This window comes from Oncorhynchus mykiss, chromosome 4 (genome assembly GCF_057628025.1).
Source record: "Oncorhynchus mykiss isolate SJ-2025 chromosome 4, ASM5762802v1, whole genome shotgun sequence".
Taxonomy (NCBI): Eukaryota; Metazoa; Chordata; class Actinopteri; order Salmoniformes; family Salmonidae; genus Oncorhynchus; species Oncorhynchus mykiss.
Genome location: NC_143025.1, coordinates 7,036,969 through 7,056,429, shown reverse-complemented (window position 1 = coordinate 7,056,429; position 19,461 = coordinate 7,036,969). Strand labels below are relative to the sequence as shown.

General features: G+C 46.2%; 1 protein-coding gene across 2 annotated transcripts in view; it reads right to left on the bottom strand.

The window, feature by feature from the left end:
* LOC110522700 (plakophilin-3) overlaps positions 1-19,461 on the bottom strand; it is a 54,831-nt gene that overhangs the window by 13,316 nt on the left and 22,054 nt on the right. For both annotated transcript variants that reach the window (XM_090231003.1, XM_090231002.1), the window contains 8 exons: positions 16,216-16,383; positions 15,942-16,064; positions 14,956-15,147; positions 14,469-14,714; positions 13,717-13,874; positions 5,768-5,891; positions 3,234-3,438; positions 1,289-1,463 (listed from right to left, as the gene is read on the bottom strand). In XM_090231003.1, coding sequence (XP_090087129.1) covers positions 1,289-1,463; positions 3,234-3,438; positions 5,768-5,891; positions 13,717-13,874; positions 14,469-14,714; positions 14,956-15,147; positions 15,942-16,064; positions 16,216-16,383 — 1,391 coding nt within the window. The remainder of the gene's footprint in view (positions 1-1,288; positions 1,464-3,233; positions 3,439-5,767; positions 5,892-13,716; positions 13,875-14,468; positions 14,715-14,955; positions 15,148-15,941; positions 16,065-16,215; positions 16,384-19,461) is intronic.

The window sequence follows — 19,461 nt, the reverse complement described above, 5'->3', positions numbered from 1 at the left end:
ATATCAATGAACTGACATGTCAATTAACTGAAATGGGTCAATGAACTGACATATCAATGAACTGAAATGGGTCAATTAACTGAAATGGGTTAATGAACTGACATATCAATGAACTGACATGTCAATGAACTGACATGGGTCAAAGAGCTGACATGGGAAGATAGGACACTGTTGTCACATGCACTTAGACAGAGGAGGAGCTGGAACGAGAAGAAGAAGGCTGTACTGTAGTGTGAAATACTGTACAATACTATCATATACTGTACTATACCGTCCTATACTGTAATTTAGTGTACTGTACTTTAGTGTACTATACCATCCTATACTGTCCTTTAGTGTACTGTACTATTCTGTACTATAGTGTACTATACTGTAATATACCGTAGTGTAATATACTGTACTATGATATACTGTACTATACTGTCATATACTGTACTTTAGTGTACTGTACTATACTGGACTATAGTGTAATATACTATGCTTTACTATACTGTACTATAGTGTACTATATCGTACTATAGTGTACATTACTGTGCTATAGTGTACTATATTGTACTGTACTCTACTAGAGTACTGTACTATCCTAAAGTGTACTAGATTGTACTATAGTGTACTGTACTATCCTATAGTGTACTATACTCTCCTATAGTGTACTATATTTTACTATAGAGTACTGTACTATACTGTCCTATACTGTCATATACTGTACTTTAGTGTACTGTACTATACTAGACTATAGTGTAATATACTGTACTATGATTTACTATACTGTACTATAGTGTACTATATTGCACTGTACTCTCCTATTGTGTACTGTATTGTACTATAGAGTACTGTACTATCCTACAGTGTACTATCCTATAGTGTACTATATTGTACTATAGTGTACTATCCTATAGTGTATGATAGTGTACTAGTGTACTGTACTATCATATAGTGTACTATAGTGTACTGTACTATCCTATAGTGTACTATCCTACAGTTTACTATACTCTCCTATAGGGTACTGTACTATCCTACAGTGTACTATATTGTATTATAGTGTACTGTACTATCCTATAGTGTACTATACTGTACTATAGTGTACTATACTGTACTAGTGTACTATAGTGTACTGTACTATCCTATAGTGTACTATAGTGTACTATAGTGTACTGTACTATCCTATATTGTACTGTACTATACTGTACAATACTGTACTAGTTTACTGTACTATCCTATAGTGTACTATCTTATAATATACTATTGTGTACTGTACTATCCTATAGTGTACTATAGTGTACTGTACCTAAGACATCCGGTGGTGTTGTAGAAGATGTCAACCTCGGAGGGGCTCTGCCGGATGACCTCAGTGTCTCCACTGCCTGAGAGCGGGATCAGGATCCTCTCTGTGAGCTCAGCTAGCGTCTCCTTGGCTAGTTTCTCCTTCAGGTTGTCTTTGGATGACAGGTTCCACAGAATACCTGACAGAAAACCCAATGACCAAACCTTGTATCATTACCTCTACTATTGTTCATTGTGCTCCTAAATTTCTTTCTGTGCTCCCCCAAAAAATTATACTTAGGAGCACATGTCAGCGTAGAGCCCTACATTGTACAGAGTACTTTGTAGCTCAAGAAAGTTTAACTTACTATACGTGTGATATGTGTTTGTCTTACCTAGCTACCTTCAGATGAATGTAAGTTGCTCTAACCTCTGGGTAGCCTAGTGGTTAGAGCGTTGGACTAGTAACCGGAGGGTTGCAAGTTCAAATCCCCGAGCTGAAAATCTGTCGTTCTGCCCCTGATCAGGCAGTTAACCCACTGTTCCTAGGCCCTCATTGAAAATAAGAATTTGTTCTTAACTGACTTGCCTAGTTAAATAAAGGTAAACAAAAAAAAAAACAGGGGACAGTATTAAGTAGCTTGTGAATAAGGTTCCCAGAGTAAACTGCCTGCTACTCTGTCCCAGATGCTAATATATCCTATGCATATTATTAGTATTATTAGTAGTATTGGATAGAATTATATCTATGCATATATCCTATGCGTATTATTAGTAGTATTGGATAGAACACTCTGAAGTTTCTGAAACTGTTTGAACTCATATGGCTGGCAAAAACCTTAGAAATATCCAACCAGGAAGTGGGAAATCTGAGGTTTGTAGTTTTTCAACTCTTTGCCATTCAGTGTAAATGTGGTCATATTGCACTTCGTGAATCGCGGTCATGAGAGAGTTAGCTCTCGTTCCATTGCTTTTCTACATACAATGGAATTCTCAGGTTGGAACATTATTGAAGATTTATGATAAAAACATCCTAAAGATTGATTCTATACTTAGTTTGACATGTTTCTACGACCTGTAATATAACTTTTTGAACTTTTTGTCTGACGTTCAGCTGGACCTGAACGCGCGTTTGGATATGTTTACCAAACGCCCTAACAAAAGAAGCTATTTGGACATAAATTATGAACTTTATCGAACAAATCAAACATTTATTGTGGAACTGGGATTCCTTGAAGTGCATTCTGATGAAGATCATCAAAGGTAAGTGAATATTTATAATGCTATTTCTGACAAATGTTGACTACACAATATGGCAGACAATCTTTTTGGCTGCTTTATTGTCAGAACGCTTTAATCAGATTATTGCATGGTTTGCTTTTTCCGTAACATTTAAAAAAAAAAATCTGACACAGCGGTTGCATTAAGGAGAAGTATATCTCTAATTCCATGTATAACACTTCTATTGTCATCAACATTTATGATGAGTATTTCTGTAAAATGATGTGGCTCTCTGCAAAATCACTGCATGTTTTAGAACTACTGAACGTAATGCGCCAATGTAAAATTAGATTTTTTTATATAAATATGCACTTTAGCGAACAAAACATACATGTATTGTGTAACATGAAGTCCTATGAGTGTCATCTGATGAAGATCATCAAAGGTTAGTGATACATTTTCTCTCTTTGTGCTTTTTGTGACTCCTCTCTTTGGCTGGAAAAATGGCTGAGTTTTTCTGTGACTTGGTGGTGACCGAACATAATCGTTTGTGATGCTTTCACTGTAAAGCCTTTTTGAAATCAGACACTGTGGCTGGATTAACGAGAATTGTATCTTTAAAATGATGTAAATTACTTGTATGCTTGAGGAATTTTAATTATGAGATTTTTGTTGTTTTGAATTTGGCGCCCTGCACTTTCACTGGCTGTTGGCGAGAGGCTAAAGGACTAAAATGTGAAACGTCATACCTGTGATGTTCTTGCGTAGCTCGTCGTCATTCACCTTCAGAGCCTCTATGAGTTGTGGGATCCCTCCCCCCTCGATAAGGGCCACCTTGTTGTCCATGTTCTCGTAGATGAGGTTCCTCGTGGCGCCCGTGGCGTAGCGAGCCACCTCCTGGTTCTCACTGTTGAACAGCCTCACCAGCTCTGGGATGCCCTTATAGCGGTGCACCTAGTGATTGGAGGGAAGAACAACTCTGTAAGGTTTAGACTCATTCTGAATCCCAGTGACCCCTAGCCTAGCCCCTATTCCCTAGGCAATCCTGTATATCTAAAATGATTAGACAGCGTAGCCTGGTGGTTAGAGAGTTGGACTAGTAACCGTAAAGGTTGCAAGATCAAATCCCAGAGCTGACAAGGTACAAAATCTGTCGTTCTGCCCCTGAACTGTTCCTAGGCCGTCATTGAATATAAGAATTTGTTCTTAACTGACTTGCCTAGTTAAATAAAGGTAAAATAATAAAGTCCATATTGCTTAAAGCTGTCCAATATTTTCAGATTTACAGGACCTTTGGCTTGATTTAGAATCCAGCATCTGTGCTTGGACTGCTGAGCAAACCTGTCACCCGGCAACAAGAGACCACACACATAAATCTCTGTTCCTGCTCTTTCACAAAACCACAGCTGAAAAAACACCGACAAGCATCTACAAGCTACCTGTCTGTGACAAAATACTTCACAACTGCTTGAAACAAAATGGTGTCCGTCACTTCAACAAGACAACATTCTTTTAGAATGACTTCGATCACATTTACTGTATGTCTGCTGAACTATGACATTAAATCAAAGTTGAGGCTTTTAGTGTTAAGCACCTAGGCCAAGATTGACAGTTGGCACAACCGGAGCATGTCAATGTGTTGTCATACCTGGAGCACCTCAGTCAATGTGTTGATACACCTGGAGCACCTCAGTCAATGTGTTGATATACCTGGAGCACCTCAGTTAATGTGTTGTATACCTGAAGCACCTCAGTCAATGTGTTGATATACCTGGAGCACCTCAGTCAATGTGTTGATATACCTGGAGCACCTCAGTCAATGTGTTGATATACCTGGAGCACCTCAGTCAATGTGTTGTATACCTGGAGCACCTCAGTCAATGTGTTGATATACCTGGAGCACCTCAGTCAATGTGTTGATATACCTGGAGCACCTCAGTCAATGTGTTGATATACCTGGAGCACCTCAGTCAATGTGTTGATATACCTGGAGCACCTCAGTCAATGTGTTGATATACCTGGAGCACCTCAGTCAATTTGTTGATATACCTGGAGCACCTCAGTCAATGTGTTGTATACCTGGAGCACGTCAGTCAATGTGTTGATATACCTGGAGCACGTCAGTCAATGTGTTGATATACCTGGAGCACGTCAGTCAATGTCTTGATATACCTGGAGCACCTCAGTCAATGTGTTGATATACCTGGAGCACCTCAGTCAATGTGTTGATATACCTGGAGCACCTCAGTCAATGTGTTGATATACCTGGAGCACCTCAGTCAATGTGTTGATATACCAGGAGCACTTCAGTCAATGTGTTGATATACCTGGAGCACCTCAGTCAATGTGTTGATATACCTGGAGCACCTCAGTCAATGTGTTGATATACCTGGAGCACCTCAGTCAATTTGTTGATATACCTGGAGCACCTCAGTCAATGTGTTGTATACCTGGAGCACGTCAGTCAATGTGTTGTATACCTGGAGCACATCAGTCACTGTGTTGATATACCTGGAGCACCTCAGTCAATGTGTTGATATACCTGGAGCACGTCAGTCAATGTGTTGATATACCTGGAGCACGTCAGTCAATGTGTTGATTACCTGGAGCACGTCAGTCAATGTGTTGATTACCTGGAGCACGTCAGTCAATGTGTTGATTACCTGGAGCACGTCAGTCAATGTGTTGACATACCTGGAGCACCTCAGTCAATGTGTTGATTACCTGGAGCACGTCAGTCAATGTGTTGATTACCTGGAGCACGTCAGTCAATGTGTTGATTACCTGGAGCACGTCAGTCAATGTGTTGACATACCTGGAGCACCTCAGTCAATGTGTTGACATACCTGGAGCACCTCAGTCAATGTGTTGATATACCTGGAGCACCTCAGTCAATGTGTTGATATACCTGGAGCATGTAAGTCAATGTGTTGATACACCTGGAGCACCTCAGTCAATGTGTTGATATACCGGGAGCACCTCAGTCAATGTGTTGATATACCTGGAGCACCTCAGTCAATGTGTTGTATACCTGGAGCACCTCAGTCAATGTGTTGATATACCTGGAGCACCTCAGTCAATGTGTTGTATACCTGGAGCACCTCAGTCAATGTGTTGATACACAATAGTTCTTATGCAACTAGCAACTTCACTTCTATTGTTCCTTATATTATGTTAATGAACATAAGCACACCGAATGGGACGCATATTTGACATTGTAAATATCATAAGGAAGTACCAGAGAAACAGAGAATGCAGAATGAAGAGGAACTCCCTTTAGTACCTCTTTCTTGGCCTCAGTGTCGCTGTAACACTCATGTTGGATAAACGCTGCTCCCAGAACCTGCAGCTCAGCATCCCCCTCTGCCAGGTACCTCACCGCCGTAGCCATGTCCAGGTTATTGATCCTGTACAATCAGAAAGATCAATCAATCAACCAACCAATCAAATGTACCTGTATTTGTAAAGCCCAGTTGACACAAAGTGGTTAACAGTAAGCCAGCCCCTGGACAGGTTAGAGAGACTGAGACATAATAGATTATGAATGATGGGGGATTTCGTGGTGATAACACTCTATAGCAGCGGTGTCAAAGTCCTTTTTCCCAGCAGGCCGCATTCGGTTCTTCACTGAGGGCAGCATTTGGTTCTTCACTGAGGGCCGACGATTGGTTCTTCACTGAGGGACCCATTCGGTTCTTCACTGAGGGCCACATTTGGTTCTTCACTGAGGGATCCATTTGGTTCTTCACTGAGGGCCACATTCGGTTCTTCACTGAGGGCCACATTCGGTTCTTCACTGAGGGCCACATTTGGTTCTTCACTGAGGGCCACATTCGGTTCTTCACTGAGGGACCCATTCGGTTCTTCACTGAGGGCCACATTCGGTTCTTCACTGAGGGCCACATTTGGTTCTTCACTGAGGGATCCATTTGGTTCTTCACTGAGGGCCACATTCGGTTCTTCACTGAGGGCCGCATTTGGTTCTTCACTGAGGGACCCATTCGGTTCTTCACTGAGGGCCGCATTCGGTTCTTCACTGAGGGCCGCATTTGGTTCTTCACTGAGGGCCGCATTCGGTTCTTCACTGAGGGATCCATTTGGTTCTTCACTGAGGGCAGCATTTGGTTCTTCACTGAGGGCCACATTCGGTTCTTCACTGAGGGCCACATTTGGTTCTTCACTGAGGGATCCATTTGGTTCTTCACTGAGGGATCCATTTGGTTCTTCACTGAGGGCCACATTCGGTTCTTCACTGAGGGCCACATTTGGTTCTTCACTGAGGGCAGCATTTGGTTATTCACTGAGGGACCCATTCGGTTCTTCACTGAGGGCCGCATTCGGTTCTTCACTGAGGGCAGCATTTGGTTCTTCACTGAGGGCAGCATTTGGTTCTTCACTGAGGGCCGCATTCGGTTCTTCACTGAGGGACCCATTCGGTTCTTCACTGAGGGACCCATTCGGTTCTTCACTGAGGGCCACATTCGGTTCTTCACTGAGGGCCACATTCGGTTCTTCACTGAGGGCCACATTTGGTTCTTCACTGAGGGCCACATTTGGTTCTTCACTGAGGGCCGACGATTGGTTATTCACTAAGGGCTACATTTGGTTCTTCACTGAGGGCCACATTTGGTTCTTCACTGAGGGCCGATGATTGGTTATTCACTGAGGGCTACATTTGGTTCTTCACTGAGGGCCACATTTGGTTCTTCACTGAGGGCCGCATTCGGTTCTGTTTCAGATATTGACTGTTTCCCCGCAGTAAAACATTAGCAAAAAAAAATTCCTCTATCCATTGCTTTTTGGAATTTTCTATGCTTCCTGACTGTCTAGTTTTCATTTCGATAACAGATAAAGCTAAGCCTAGTCCTGGAATGAAAAGCAATTGAGCATCACCATTGAAATAGCTTTTTAGTCTTGTCTCCGGGAAACTGCCTCTCTAGGTGGGTTGTGGTCAGTTCCATTTCAATTCCAGTCAATTCAAGAATTACACTGAAATTACAATTCATCGTCAATGCTTTTCAATTAGGAACATTTAGAATTGGAATTTGACTTTTTCTCAAATTAGCTGGAATTTAAATGGAGTTGACCCCAAACCCCTGGTGCACGATTAGGCAAAATGAGATAATATATTGCCAGTCCAAATCAGGCCAACCTGACACGTTTCACTCCCATGGTATAACCCTGTGCCTGTGTGAATGGTAAACTAAGCTAAAGGTAACACTCTGTGGTTTTTCCATCTACTGTGCTAACAGCTAGGCGCCGGCTGTTTGTGTGTGAAATGTGAAACCTGATGAAAGTCCTCTGGTGCCACACCCAAACCAGTCCTGCCACTACGGGGGCCATGTAGCAGCCAGCTCAGAATCTACAGCTCTTGGCAAAGAGACATTTGTAATCATCACAAAGACGCTGCTTTGAAAGTGCTCTATCACAAGCCAGAATAGCAAAACAGACAAAAACTTTGGTCACACACACACCCCTGCACCGCACAATGTACACACTCAATGGATGCCAGACCTGCCCACGCACCTAGGACAACAGGTCCCTGGTTCAATGGGAGTTGTCACGGGTCCTCGAATAACCAAGGTCGCTTGGGACAACAGGGAGCCACAAGAATCTATAACAAGCCCTCCAGCCGCACCCTCTCCGGCGTGGGATGAAACAGGTCCACAGGGGAAACATGTAAAGGAGGGTCTGAGGTCACGGGTGGGTGCGTGAGAGCATCCATTCCCAACGGAACAGTCAGGTCCCTTATCAGAAAAACAGCCGACAATGAGCCTTTTCTCTCTCAAAGATCTATGATGGCCCTGCCAACACTGTCCCGCTGTCAGCCCTCACCAACACTGTCCCGCTGTCAGAAATCACCAACACTGTCCCGCTGTCAGCCCTCACCAACACTGTCAGTCCTCACCAACACTGTCCCGCTGTCAGCCCTCACCAACACTGTCCCGCTGTCAGCCCTCACCAACACTGTCCCGCTGTCAGAAATCACCAACACTGTCCCGCTGTCAGCCCTCACCAACACTGTCCCGCTGTCAGAAATCACCAACACTGTCCCGCTGTCAGCCCTCACCAACACTGTCAGTCCTCACCAACACTGTCCCGCTGTCAGCCCTCACCAACACTGTCCCGCTGTCAGCCCTCACCAACACTGTCAGTCCTCACCAACACTGTCCCGCTGTCAGCCCTCACCAACACTGTCCCGCTGTCAGCCCTCACCAACACTGTCCCGCTGTCAGCCCTCACCAACACTGTCCCGCTGTCAGCCCTCACCAACACTGTCCCGCTGTCAGCCCTCACCAACACTGTCCCGCTGTCAGCCCTCACCAACACTGTCCCGCTGTCAGCCCTCACCAACACTGTCCCGCTGTCAGCCCTCACCAACACTGTCCCGCTGTCAGCCCTCACCAACACTGTCAGTCCTCACCAACACTGTCCCGCTGTCAGCCCTCACCAACACTGTCCCGCTGTCAGTCCTCACCAACACTGTCCCGCTGTCAGCCCTCACCAACACTGTCCCGCTGTCAGCCCTCACCAACACTATCCCGCTGTCAGTCCTCACCACCACTGTCAGTCCTCACCAACACTGTCCTGCTGTCAGTCCTCACCAACACTGTCCCACTGTCAGTCCTCACCACCACTGTCAGTCCTCACCACCACTGTTTCACTGTCAGTCCTCACCACCACTGTCCCGCTGTCAGTCCTCACCACCACTGTCCCGCTGTCAGTCCTCACCAACACTGTCCCGCTGTCAGCCCTCACCAACACTGTCCCGCTGTCAGCCCTCACCAACACTGTCCCGCTGTCAGCCCTCACCAACACTGTCCCGCTGTCAGCCCTCACCAACACTGTCCCGCTGTCAGCCCTCACCAACACTGTCCTGCTGTCAGTCCTCACCAACACTGTCAGCCCTCACCAACACTGTCCCGCTGTCAGTCCTCACCAACACTGTCAGTCCTCACCAACACTGTCCCACTGTCAGCCCTCACCAACACTGTCCCGCTGTCAGCCCTCACCAACACTGTCCCGCTGTCAGCCCTCACCAACACTGTCAGCCCTCACCAACACTGTCCCGCTGTCAGTCCTCACCAACACTATCCCGCTGTCAGTCCTCACCAACACTGTCCCGCTGTCAGTCCTCACCAACACTGTCCTGCTGTCAGTCCTCACCAACACTGTCCCGCTGTCAGTCCTCACCAACACTGTCCCGCTATCAGCCCTCACCAACACTGTCCCGCTGTCAGCCCTCACCAACACTGTCAGTCCTCACCAACACTGTCAGTCCTCACCAACACTGTCAGTCCTCACCAACACTGTCCCGCTGTCAGTCCTCACCACCACTGTCAGTCCTCACCACCACTGTCAGTCCTCACCACCACTGTCAGTCCTTACCAACACTGTCCTGCTGTCAGTCCTCACCAACACTGTCCAACTGTCAGTCCTCACCACCCCTGTCAGTCCTCACCACCACTGTCTCACTGTCAGTCCTCACCACCACTGTCCCGCTGTCAGTCCTCACCAACACTGTCAGTCCTCACCAACACTGTCCCGCTGTCAGTCCTCACCAACACTGTCCCGCTGTCAGTCCTCACCAACACTGTCCCGCTGTCAGTCCTCACCACCACTGTCAGTCCTCACCACCACTGTCAGTCCTCACCACCACTGTCAGTCCTCACCACCACTGTCAGTCCTCACCACCACTGTCAGTCCTCACCAACACTGTCCCGCTGTCAGTCCTCACCAACACTGTCCCACTGTCAGTCCTCACCACCCATGTCAGTCCTCACCACCACTGTCAGTCATCACCACCACTGTCCCACTGTCAGTCCTCACCACCACTGTCCCACTGTCAGTCCTCACCACCACTGTCCCACTGTCAGTCCTCACCACCACTGTCCCACTGTCAGTCCTCACCACCACTGTCCCACTGTCAGTCCTCACCACCACTGGTCGGTCCTCACCACCACTGTCGGTCCTCACCACCACTGTCGGTCCTCACCACCACTGTCAGTCCTCACCACCACTGTCAGTCCTCACCACCACTGTCGGTCCTCACCACCACTGTCGGTCCTCACCACCACTGTCGGTCCTCACCACCACTGTCGGTCCTCACCACCACTGTCGGTCCCCACCACCACTGTCGGTCCCCACCACCACTGTCGGTCCCCACCACCACTGTCGGTCCTCACCACCACTGTCCCGCTGTCAGTGCTCACCAGCACATGCTGGCCTGCCAACAACAGGAGAAAACCCTGACGTCAGCGTTAGCATAATCCAGGGCAACACTGCACATGTGCACCATTTGTCGACACAGACAGCGAGTGTCCCATAAAGTGTCATCTGGAGGGGTAGAATGAAACCTTGTAAACTGAGAGAATTATGTATATATAGAATTATTAGCTCTAAAACAGCGATACTGCGGTACCGCCACTGTGAAAAGATAGCATCACTTTAAGTCCAAAGAGGTTTCACTATGTGCACCATGTCATTGTTCTCTCTCTCTGCTGTGTCCACTGAGCTGTTTGGGCCCGCCCTGCAGTCTCATTGGATAACGCTGGGCAGGCCTCTTGCTAGCTGTCCCTCAAATGCTAGGGGCAGAAGCTCATTGGCTAGAACTCAAATTGCTAGGGGACTGAGCCACGTGGAGGTACATGTAGGGAAATGGCGCGGCACAACTTCAAGAAAACAGACTCTTTCAAACAAGGGATTCCGTGGCTAATTGAGGTAAGACAATAATTATGCTCATAGATTAGGCTTGTATGACACAACCAGCCCAAACCGGGAGGTTTAAAAAAATACTTTCAAAGTACCGGAGCATGTTTTAACATACTGCCGTAACGAAATGTCCACAACAAATACAGTAGTAGTAGTCCAATACGTAACTATAGTGTCTGTATCTTTACGACAGTCTCTACCTGCTCTTTTGGATGGACGGAGCAGGTTCACTCTGTGGTTTTCTATAGTCAATATAATGTTCAACCCTGCTTCAAGACAAATACCAACCCAAATGTCACATATTCTAACGCACACATTCTAATGCACACATTCTAATGCAGATATTTTAATTCACACATTCTAACGCAAACATTCTAACGCACACATTCTAATGCACACATTCTAACGCACACACTAACGCAAACATTCTAACGCACACATTCTAACGCACACATTCTAACGCACACACTAACGCAAACATTCTAACGCACACATTCTAACGTACACACTAACGCAAACATTCTAACGCACACATTCTAACGCACACATTCTACTTCACACATTCTACTTCACACACTCTAACGCACACATTTTAATGCACACATTCTAACGCACACATTCTACTTCACACACTCTAACGCACACATTTTAATGCACACATTCTAACGCACACACTCTAACAAAATCTGCTTTCCCTGAGGCTTGTGTATTTTGATTGACCAGTTTCTTAAAGGAATGTGTGGTAAGAATGTTCACACTATATTTCAACTTATTCAGTATTATTACACCCGGGATTGGAGAGGAAGTGTTGACCACACTATATCATCTGAGACTTTAAACCTCGCTGACCTAACCGCTACATTTAAGAGGTATCAGATGTGTATTAGTGGTGAGTTAGTTGGGGAGTTTAGCCCGTTTGGGTGAGATTGGGAGTTAACTTGAGAAACTAACGACTCTCCTATTCAGGCATAATACCAAAATAACAATCACGGTAGATAGTGTTTACAAAACATGCGCTTAGAGGTTATGTGTTTCCGTGCACTGCTACACGTGCACTGCTACACGTGCACTGCGTCACAACAGATTGTCCTGCTCCGAGAACATGGCCCTATTCACGCAGGGGACAAACTCACTGCCCCTTTATTATATCTACACTTAATACCCTGACTAGAGTATTTTTTGTATGTTTTATTTTTAACCTTTATTTAAGGTTAAGTCAGTTAAAGAACAAATTCTTGTTTTCAATGACAGCCTAGGAACAGTGGGTTAACTGCCTGTTCAGGGGCAGAACGACAGATTTGTGCCTTGTCAGCTCAGGGGTTTGAACTTGCAACCTTCCGGTTACTAGTCCAACACTCTAACCCCTAGGCTACCCTGCCACCTCTACACTCTAACCACTAGGCTACCCTGCCACCTCTACACTCTAACCACTAGGCTACCCTGCCACCTCTACACTCTAACCACTAGGCTACCCTGCCACCTCTACACTCTAACCACTAGGCTACCCTGCCACCTCTACACTCTAACCACTACCCTGCCACCTCTACACTCTAACCACTACCCTGCCACCTCTACACTCTAACCACTACCCTGCCACCCCGTATTTGAGTGCTGAGGTTGTATGCACTCACTGCACTGTAGGTCTCTGTGTTTGCATTATATTGTCTGCTAAGTGGCATATATTGGTACAGTATTATATTTAAGCAATAAGGCACCTCAGGGGTGTGGTATATTGGCTAACATACCACGGCTAAGAGCTGTTTTTAAGCACGACGCATCGCGCTCTTGGCCGTGGTATATTGGCCATATACCACAAACCCCCGAGGTGCCTTATTGCTATTATAGAAAATTCAGGCCTACCTGTCACAAGAAAAAAAAAGTTACCATGATGAGATGAAAGGTCTACACCCTGAGAGTGGCTGTCTGTCCCCACCCTGAGAGTGGCTGTCTGTCCTCCACCCTGAGAGTGGCTGTCTGTCCTCCACCCTGAGAGTGGCCGCCTGTCCCCACCCCGAGATGGGCCGCCTGTCCCCACCCCGAGATGGGCCGCCTGTCCCCACCCCGAGATGGGCCGCCTGTCCCCACCCCGAGATGGGCCGCCTGTCCTCCACCCCGAGATGGGCCGTCTGTCCCCACCCCGTGATGGGCCGCCTGTCCCCACCCCGAGATGGGCCGTCTGTCCCCACCCTGAGATGGTCTGTCTGTCTCCACCCTGAGAAGGGCTGTCTGTCCCCACCCTGAGAAGGGCTGTCTGTCCCCACCCTGAGATGGTCTGTCTCTCCCTACCCGGAGCGTTGATGGTTCATCATCAGAGGTCGTAGGGCAGCCAGATTTAGACATCTCAGATCATTTAACAGTTCCATTTCACGCCATGCTGTTCATACAAATCATTCATTATTATAATTTACCGGTTTCCTCACAGCTATTTATCCCGGGAAAAGGGAGTGTTTTTTATTTTGGGGGGGGGGGGGGGGGGTAAAATCTCAGTATCCGAGTTCGCGATATTTAACCACACCTTACCTGCTGAGGTTGCCCATGCTGCCTGTCATGTCCATCGCTCCGTCGTAGATGTCCATGCCCTTCCCAACACTGTGCATGCTCTTGATAGACATGGTCCTGGGCAGAGTGGTCTGCCTCTGTTGCTGCATCATCAGATTCCCCTGAGACCCAGACGACATCTAATAACAATAACATTATATTCAATTACAATAATACATTTTCAATTGTTTAGCGCTTTTCATTATACCAAAGCTCTACTTAGGAAAAAATATATATAATATAAGAAAAAAATTAAAACTACCAATGACATAAAACATTTTATTTTTTAGAATCAAGGCAGGTAAAATAGCAATATAGGACTAGATGCTGAGAATCCGCTCAGATTAGCCCTGGTCCATCATGGGGCTATGTGAATATGTGAACCCTCCCGAGTGGCGCAGCGGTCTAAGGCACTGCATCTCAGTGGTACGGGCGTCACTACAGACCCTGGTTCGATTCCAGGCTGTATGACAACCGGCCGTGATTGGGAGTCACATAGGGCGGCGCACAATTGGCCCAGCGTCGTCCGGGTTAAGATTTGGCCGGTGTAGGCCGTCATTGTAAAATAAGAACTTGTTCTTAACTGACTTGCCTCGTTAAATAAATGTAAAAAAATCAATGTCACTTCTCAGAGTTGTTGTATTCATTTTGTGTATTCCGTTTTGCTTTCTGATCACACATAACAAAAATGTCCATGCGAATGGGCTATAAACTTATCACATCGCAATCCTCACCTGGCCCATCATGAATCCTCCTCCACTGCCGTAGCTACTTCCCCCAGGGGGGAGGGTGGAAGCCCCAGACATGACGAAGTTTCCCCCTCCACTGCCGTAGCTACTTCCCCCAGGGGGGAGGGTGGAAGCCCCAGACATGGAGCCCATGGACATCCTGTTATTCCTGTTGTTGATCCTGCTGATGGTGCGAAACGCTGGCCCTTTAAAGGAATGTTGCTGCTGGACCGACATCATCTCCTCTCCCCCCTAGCGGAAATGTAAATGTTCATAAAAAAAATTAAAAAACGTGCTGTAAATATAATAATTATTATATTGTAACGCAAATTAAAATTTACATATTTGCTTTTACAAACACCTGAAAAGCTAGTTTGGCATTATTTGTTCCTAAATGTATTTTAAATACATAACTCATTTTCACATGCCATGGAACATATAAGAATTGCAATGTGTTAATCTCGTTTGAAAATTTCGGTAGGGCTCCACCAACCATCCTCATGGGGGCTTGGTAGGACATGGACCCTCCTCCTCCTGCCTGTCTCATCTGGGTCCCAGAGCTGTAGGCTCCTCCATTGACGGTGCTGTAGACAGACTGCTGGCGGTTGAATGTGGCATCGTGGTCCGAGACGAGGCTGACCCCATCGCTGCCATCCGCATCTACCCAGGCTGCCACTGGGGACGGCTGAAACAAGATTCAGAACAAGTCAGAATCAGAAAACTACCTCATCAATACAGACAGAACATCAACATCGATACAGACAGACAGAACATCAACATCGATACAGACAGACAACATAAACATCAATACAGACAGGACATCAACATCAATACAGACAGAACATCACCATCAATACAGACAGAACATCAACATCAATACAGACAGGACATCAACATCAATACCACATCAATGCAGACAGACATCAACACAGACAGAACATCACCATCAATACAGACAGAGGACATCAACTCCAATACCACATCAATACAGACAGAACATCAACATCAATACAGACAGAACATCAACATCGATACAGACAGACAACATAAACATCAATACAGACAGAGGACATCAACATCAATACCACATCAATACAGACAGAACATCAACATCAATACCACATCAATACAGACAGACAACATCAATACAGACAGAACATCAATACAGACAGAACATCAACATCGATACAGACAGACAACATAAACATCAATACAGACAGAGGACATCAACATCAATACCACATCAATACAGACAGACAACATCAACACCACATCAATACAGACAGAACATCAACATCAATACAGACAGAACATCAACATCAATACCACATCAATACAGACAGACAACAGCAATACAGACAGAACATCAACATCAACACCACATCAATACAGATAAACAACACTTGAAAGAAAAACCTTACGTTGACATTGACACAATACACACAGAACACATCATGCAGTGTATCTAAAGTCAGATACCTGAGCGGGCATGTTCTGGAGCCTAACGGAACGCAGGGACATGGTCTCTAGGTCTGGGCCGGGAGCACGGCTCATCGCCCGGTTCACGGTGGACATCTGTTGCCTCATGGCCCCTCCGCCAGCCTGGTAGAACAGAGTTAATCAGCACACTGGTACACATACATGATTAACATATGCCCCCCCCCCACACAGAAAAAATAACATTGCCTTGCTTCAGATGCCCAAAAGGATCTGTATGGTAGTCGAAGAATACAGTAACTCATTAACGTGGTACCTGGTAGCCCCCTCCCCCATGGTAGCCCCCGCTCAGGCTCATGTTATCGTGGTACTGGTACCCTCCTCCTCCTCCTCCTCCACCCCCCATGCTGAGCCTCTGACCACCACTCAGGTCCATCGCCGAGCGGGAGGAGAAACCACCAGAGTAGTGAGACATCCTGGGTGCCTGGGACAGAAGAGGAAGTAGAGGAGAAGTTGAACAAATATTGTATTGTACATTTGCATTAAATTCCATGGAAATGAGTCTTTATTGCTTCTAACCAGCCACCAAGACACAGACTGTAACCCCCCCCCCCTCCCTTGCTCAAGGGTACTACGGCAGGATGAAAGGCATGGTGAATCGTTATTACTACGCAATAATGAAGGCCTGGGGGGTGATAAATAATGAAGACCGGGGGAGGTGATCAATAATGAAGACCTGGGGAGGTGATCAATAATGAAGACCGGGGGAGGTGATCAATAATGAAGACCGGGGGAGGTGATCAATAATGAAGACAGGGGGAGGTGATCAATAATGAAGACCAGGGGAGGTGATCAATAATGAAGACAGGGGGAGGTGATCAATAATGAAGACCGGGGGAGGTGATCAATAATGAATCCCTGGAGGGTGATCAATAATGAAGACCTGGGGAGGTGATCAATAATGAAGACCGGGGGAGGTGATCAATAATGAAGACCGGGGGAGGTGATCAATAATGAAGACAGGGGGAGGTGATCAATAATGAAGACCAGGGGAGGTGATCAATAATGAAGACAGGGGGAGGTGATCAATAATGAAGACCGGGGGAGGTGATCAATAATGAATCCCTGGAGGGTGATCAATAATGAAGACCTGGGGAGGTGATCAATAATGAAGACCTGGGGAGGTGATCGATAATGAAGGCCTGGGGGGTGATCAATAATGAAGGCTTGGGGAGGTGATCAATAATGAAAGCCTGGTGGGTGATCAATAATGAAGGCCTGGGGAGGTGATCAATAATGAAAGCCTGGGGAGGTGATCAATAATGAAGACCTGGGAGGTGATCAATAATGAAGGCCTGGGGAGGTGATCAATAATGAAGGCCTGGGGAGGTGATCAATAATGAAGGCCTGGGGAGGTGATCAATAATGAAGGCATGGGGAGGTGATTAATAATGAAGGCCTGGGGGGTGATCAATTATGAAGACCTGGTGGGTGATCAATAATGAAGGCCTGGAGGGTGATCAATAATGAAGGCCTGGGGAGGTGATCAATAATGAAGGCCTGGGGTGTGATCAATAATGAAGCCCTGGTGGGTGATCAATAATGAAGCCCTGGAGGGTGATCAATAGTGAAGCCCTGGAGGGTGATCAATAATGAAGGCCTGGGGAGGTGATCAATAATGAAGGCCTGGTGGGTGATCAATAATGAAGGCCTGGGGAGGTGATCAATAATGAAGGCCTGGGGAGGTGATCAATAATGAAGGCCTGGGGAGGTGATCAATAATGAAGGCCTGGTGGGTGATCAATAATGAAGGCCTGGGGAGGTGATCAATAATGAAGGCCTGGAGGTGATCAATAATGAAGGCCTGGGGAGGTGATCAATAATGAAGGCCTGGGGAGGTGATCAATAATGAAGGCCTGGTGGGTGATCAATAATGAAGGCCTGGGGAGGTGATCAATAATGAAGGCCTGGGGAGGTGATCAATAATGAAGGCCTGGGGAGGTGATCAATAATGAAGACTGGGGGAGGTGATCAATAATGAAGACCTGGGGAGGTGATCAATAATGAAGACTGGGGGAGGTGATCAATAATGAAGGCCTGGGGAGGTGATCAATAATGAAGACAGGGGGAGGTGATCAATAATGAAGACCTGGGGAGGTGATCAATAATGAAGGCCTGGGGAGGTGATCAATAATGAAGGCCTGGGGAGGTGATCAATAATGAAGGCATGGGAGGTGATCAATAATGAAGGCCTGGGGGGTGATCAATAATGAAGGCCTGGGGGGTGATCAATAATGAAGACCTGGTGGGTGATCAATAATGAAGCCTTGGGGGGTGATTAATAATGAAGCCCTGGTGGGTGATCAATAATGAAGACCTGGGGAGGTGATCAATAATGAAGACCTGGAGGAGGTGATCAATAATGAAGACCTGGAGGGTGATCAATAATGAAGACCTGGGGGGTGATCAATAATGAAGGCCTGGAGGAGGTGATCAATAATGAAGACCTGGGGGGTGATCAATAATGAAGACCTGGAGGGTGATCAATAATGAAGACCTGGGGGGTGATCAATAATGAAGACCTGGAGGAGGTGATCAATAATGAAGGCCTGGGGGGTGATCAATAATGAAGACCGGGGGAGGTGATCAATAATGAAGGCCTGGGGAGGTGATCAATAATGAAGGCCTGTGGAGGTGATCAATAATGACGAGCGATCAGGATGACATGTTTACCTGACAAAGACAGGTGGAGACATGCCAGGAGCCCGGGAGAAAACTCTAGGACATATCTGAGTAAACTGGTCGACCATATTTGGCTAAGCTTCCAGATGGCGAACTTCACCATTACATCAGTGTTGTTGACATTATCTTGTTAGCGGTTGGAGTGAACAACAGGGCCTTCTCTCTCGACCTTGGGAGGAAACCCTCCCTAACTCAGACTCGATGGATTCTTAGAATGAGCTAATTATTTTTCAGAAACCACATACAGCATGTTATCTGACTGTTATCAGAAAAAAAACTATTTGGTTTTTCGAAGGCCAGAGGCATATTTCTATCCTTTATGTTGAGAATGACAAATGATTGTGGTTCTATCGTTATACGTCTACTGCTAATGCTAATCACTATGACCCCGCCTCTATGACTCCGCCTCTATGACTCCGCCTCTATGACTCCGCCTCTATGACTCCGCCTCTATTAGCGGGGACAACAAACTCTGACCTTTCCAGATCTACCTTTAGTAGATAGTGTAAATGCTGTGAGTCACTGTCATAAAAAGGGAGTGGCTCGTGTCTATGGACTAGTGTTGACACAAGTAAAAATTCTGTGTACCTTCATTGTGCAAAGCTAATTGTAAAAGTCACGGGGAAATTGTTGAGTTTAGAATTATAATTGTTTTATGCAGTCAACAAGGCCACTACAATGGAGTTCTTTCTGTCGTTACCATTACCGTGTACATGTGAATAATTTATTTACTGTATCTATTCTACTGTATGTACCACAGGAGGGTAGTGGGACCTTACTTAGGGAGGACGGGCTCGTGGTAACGGCTGGAGCGGAATCA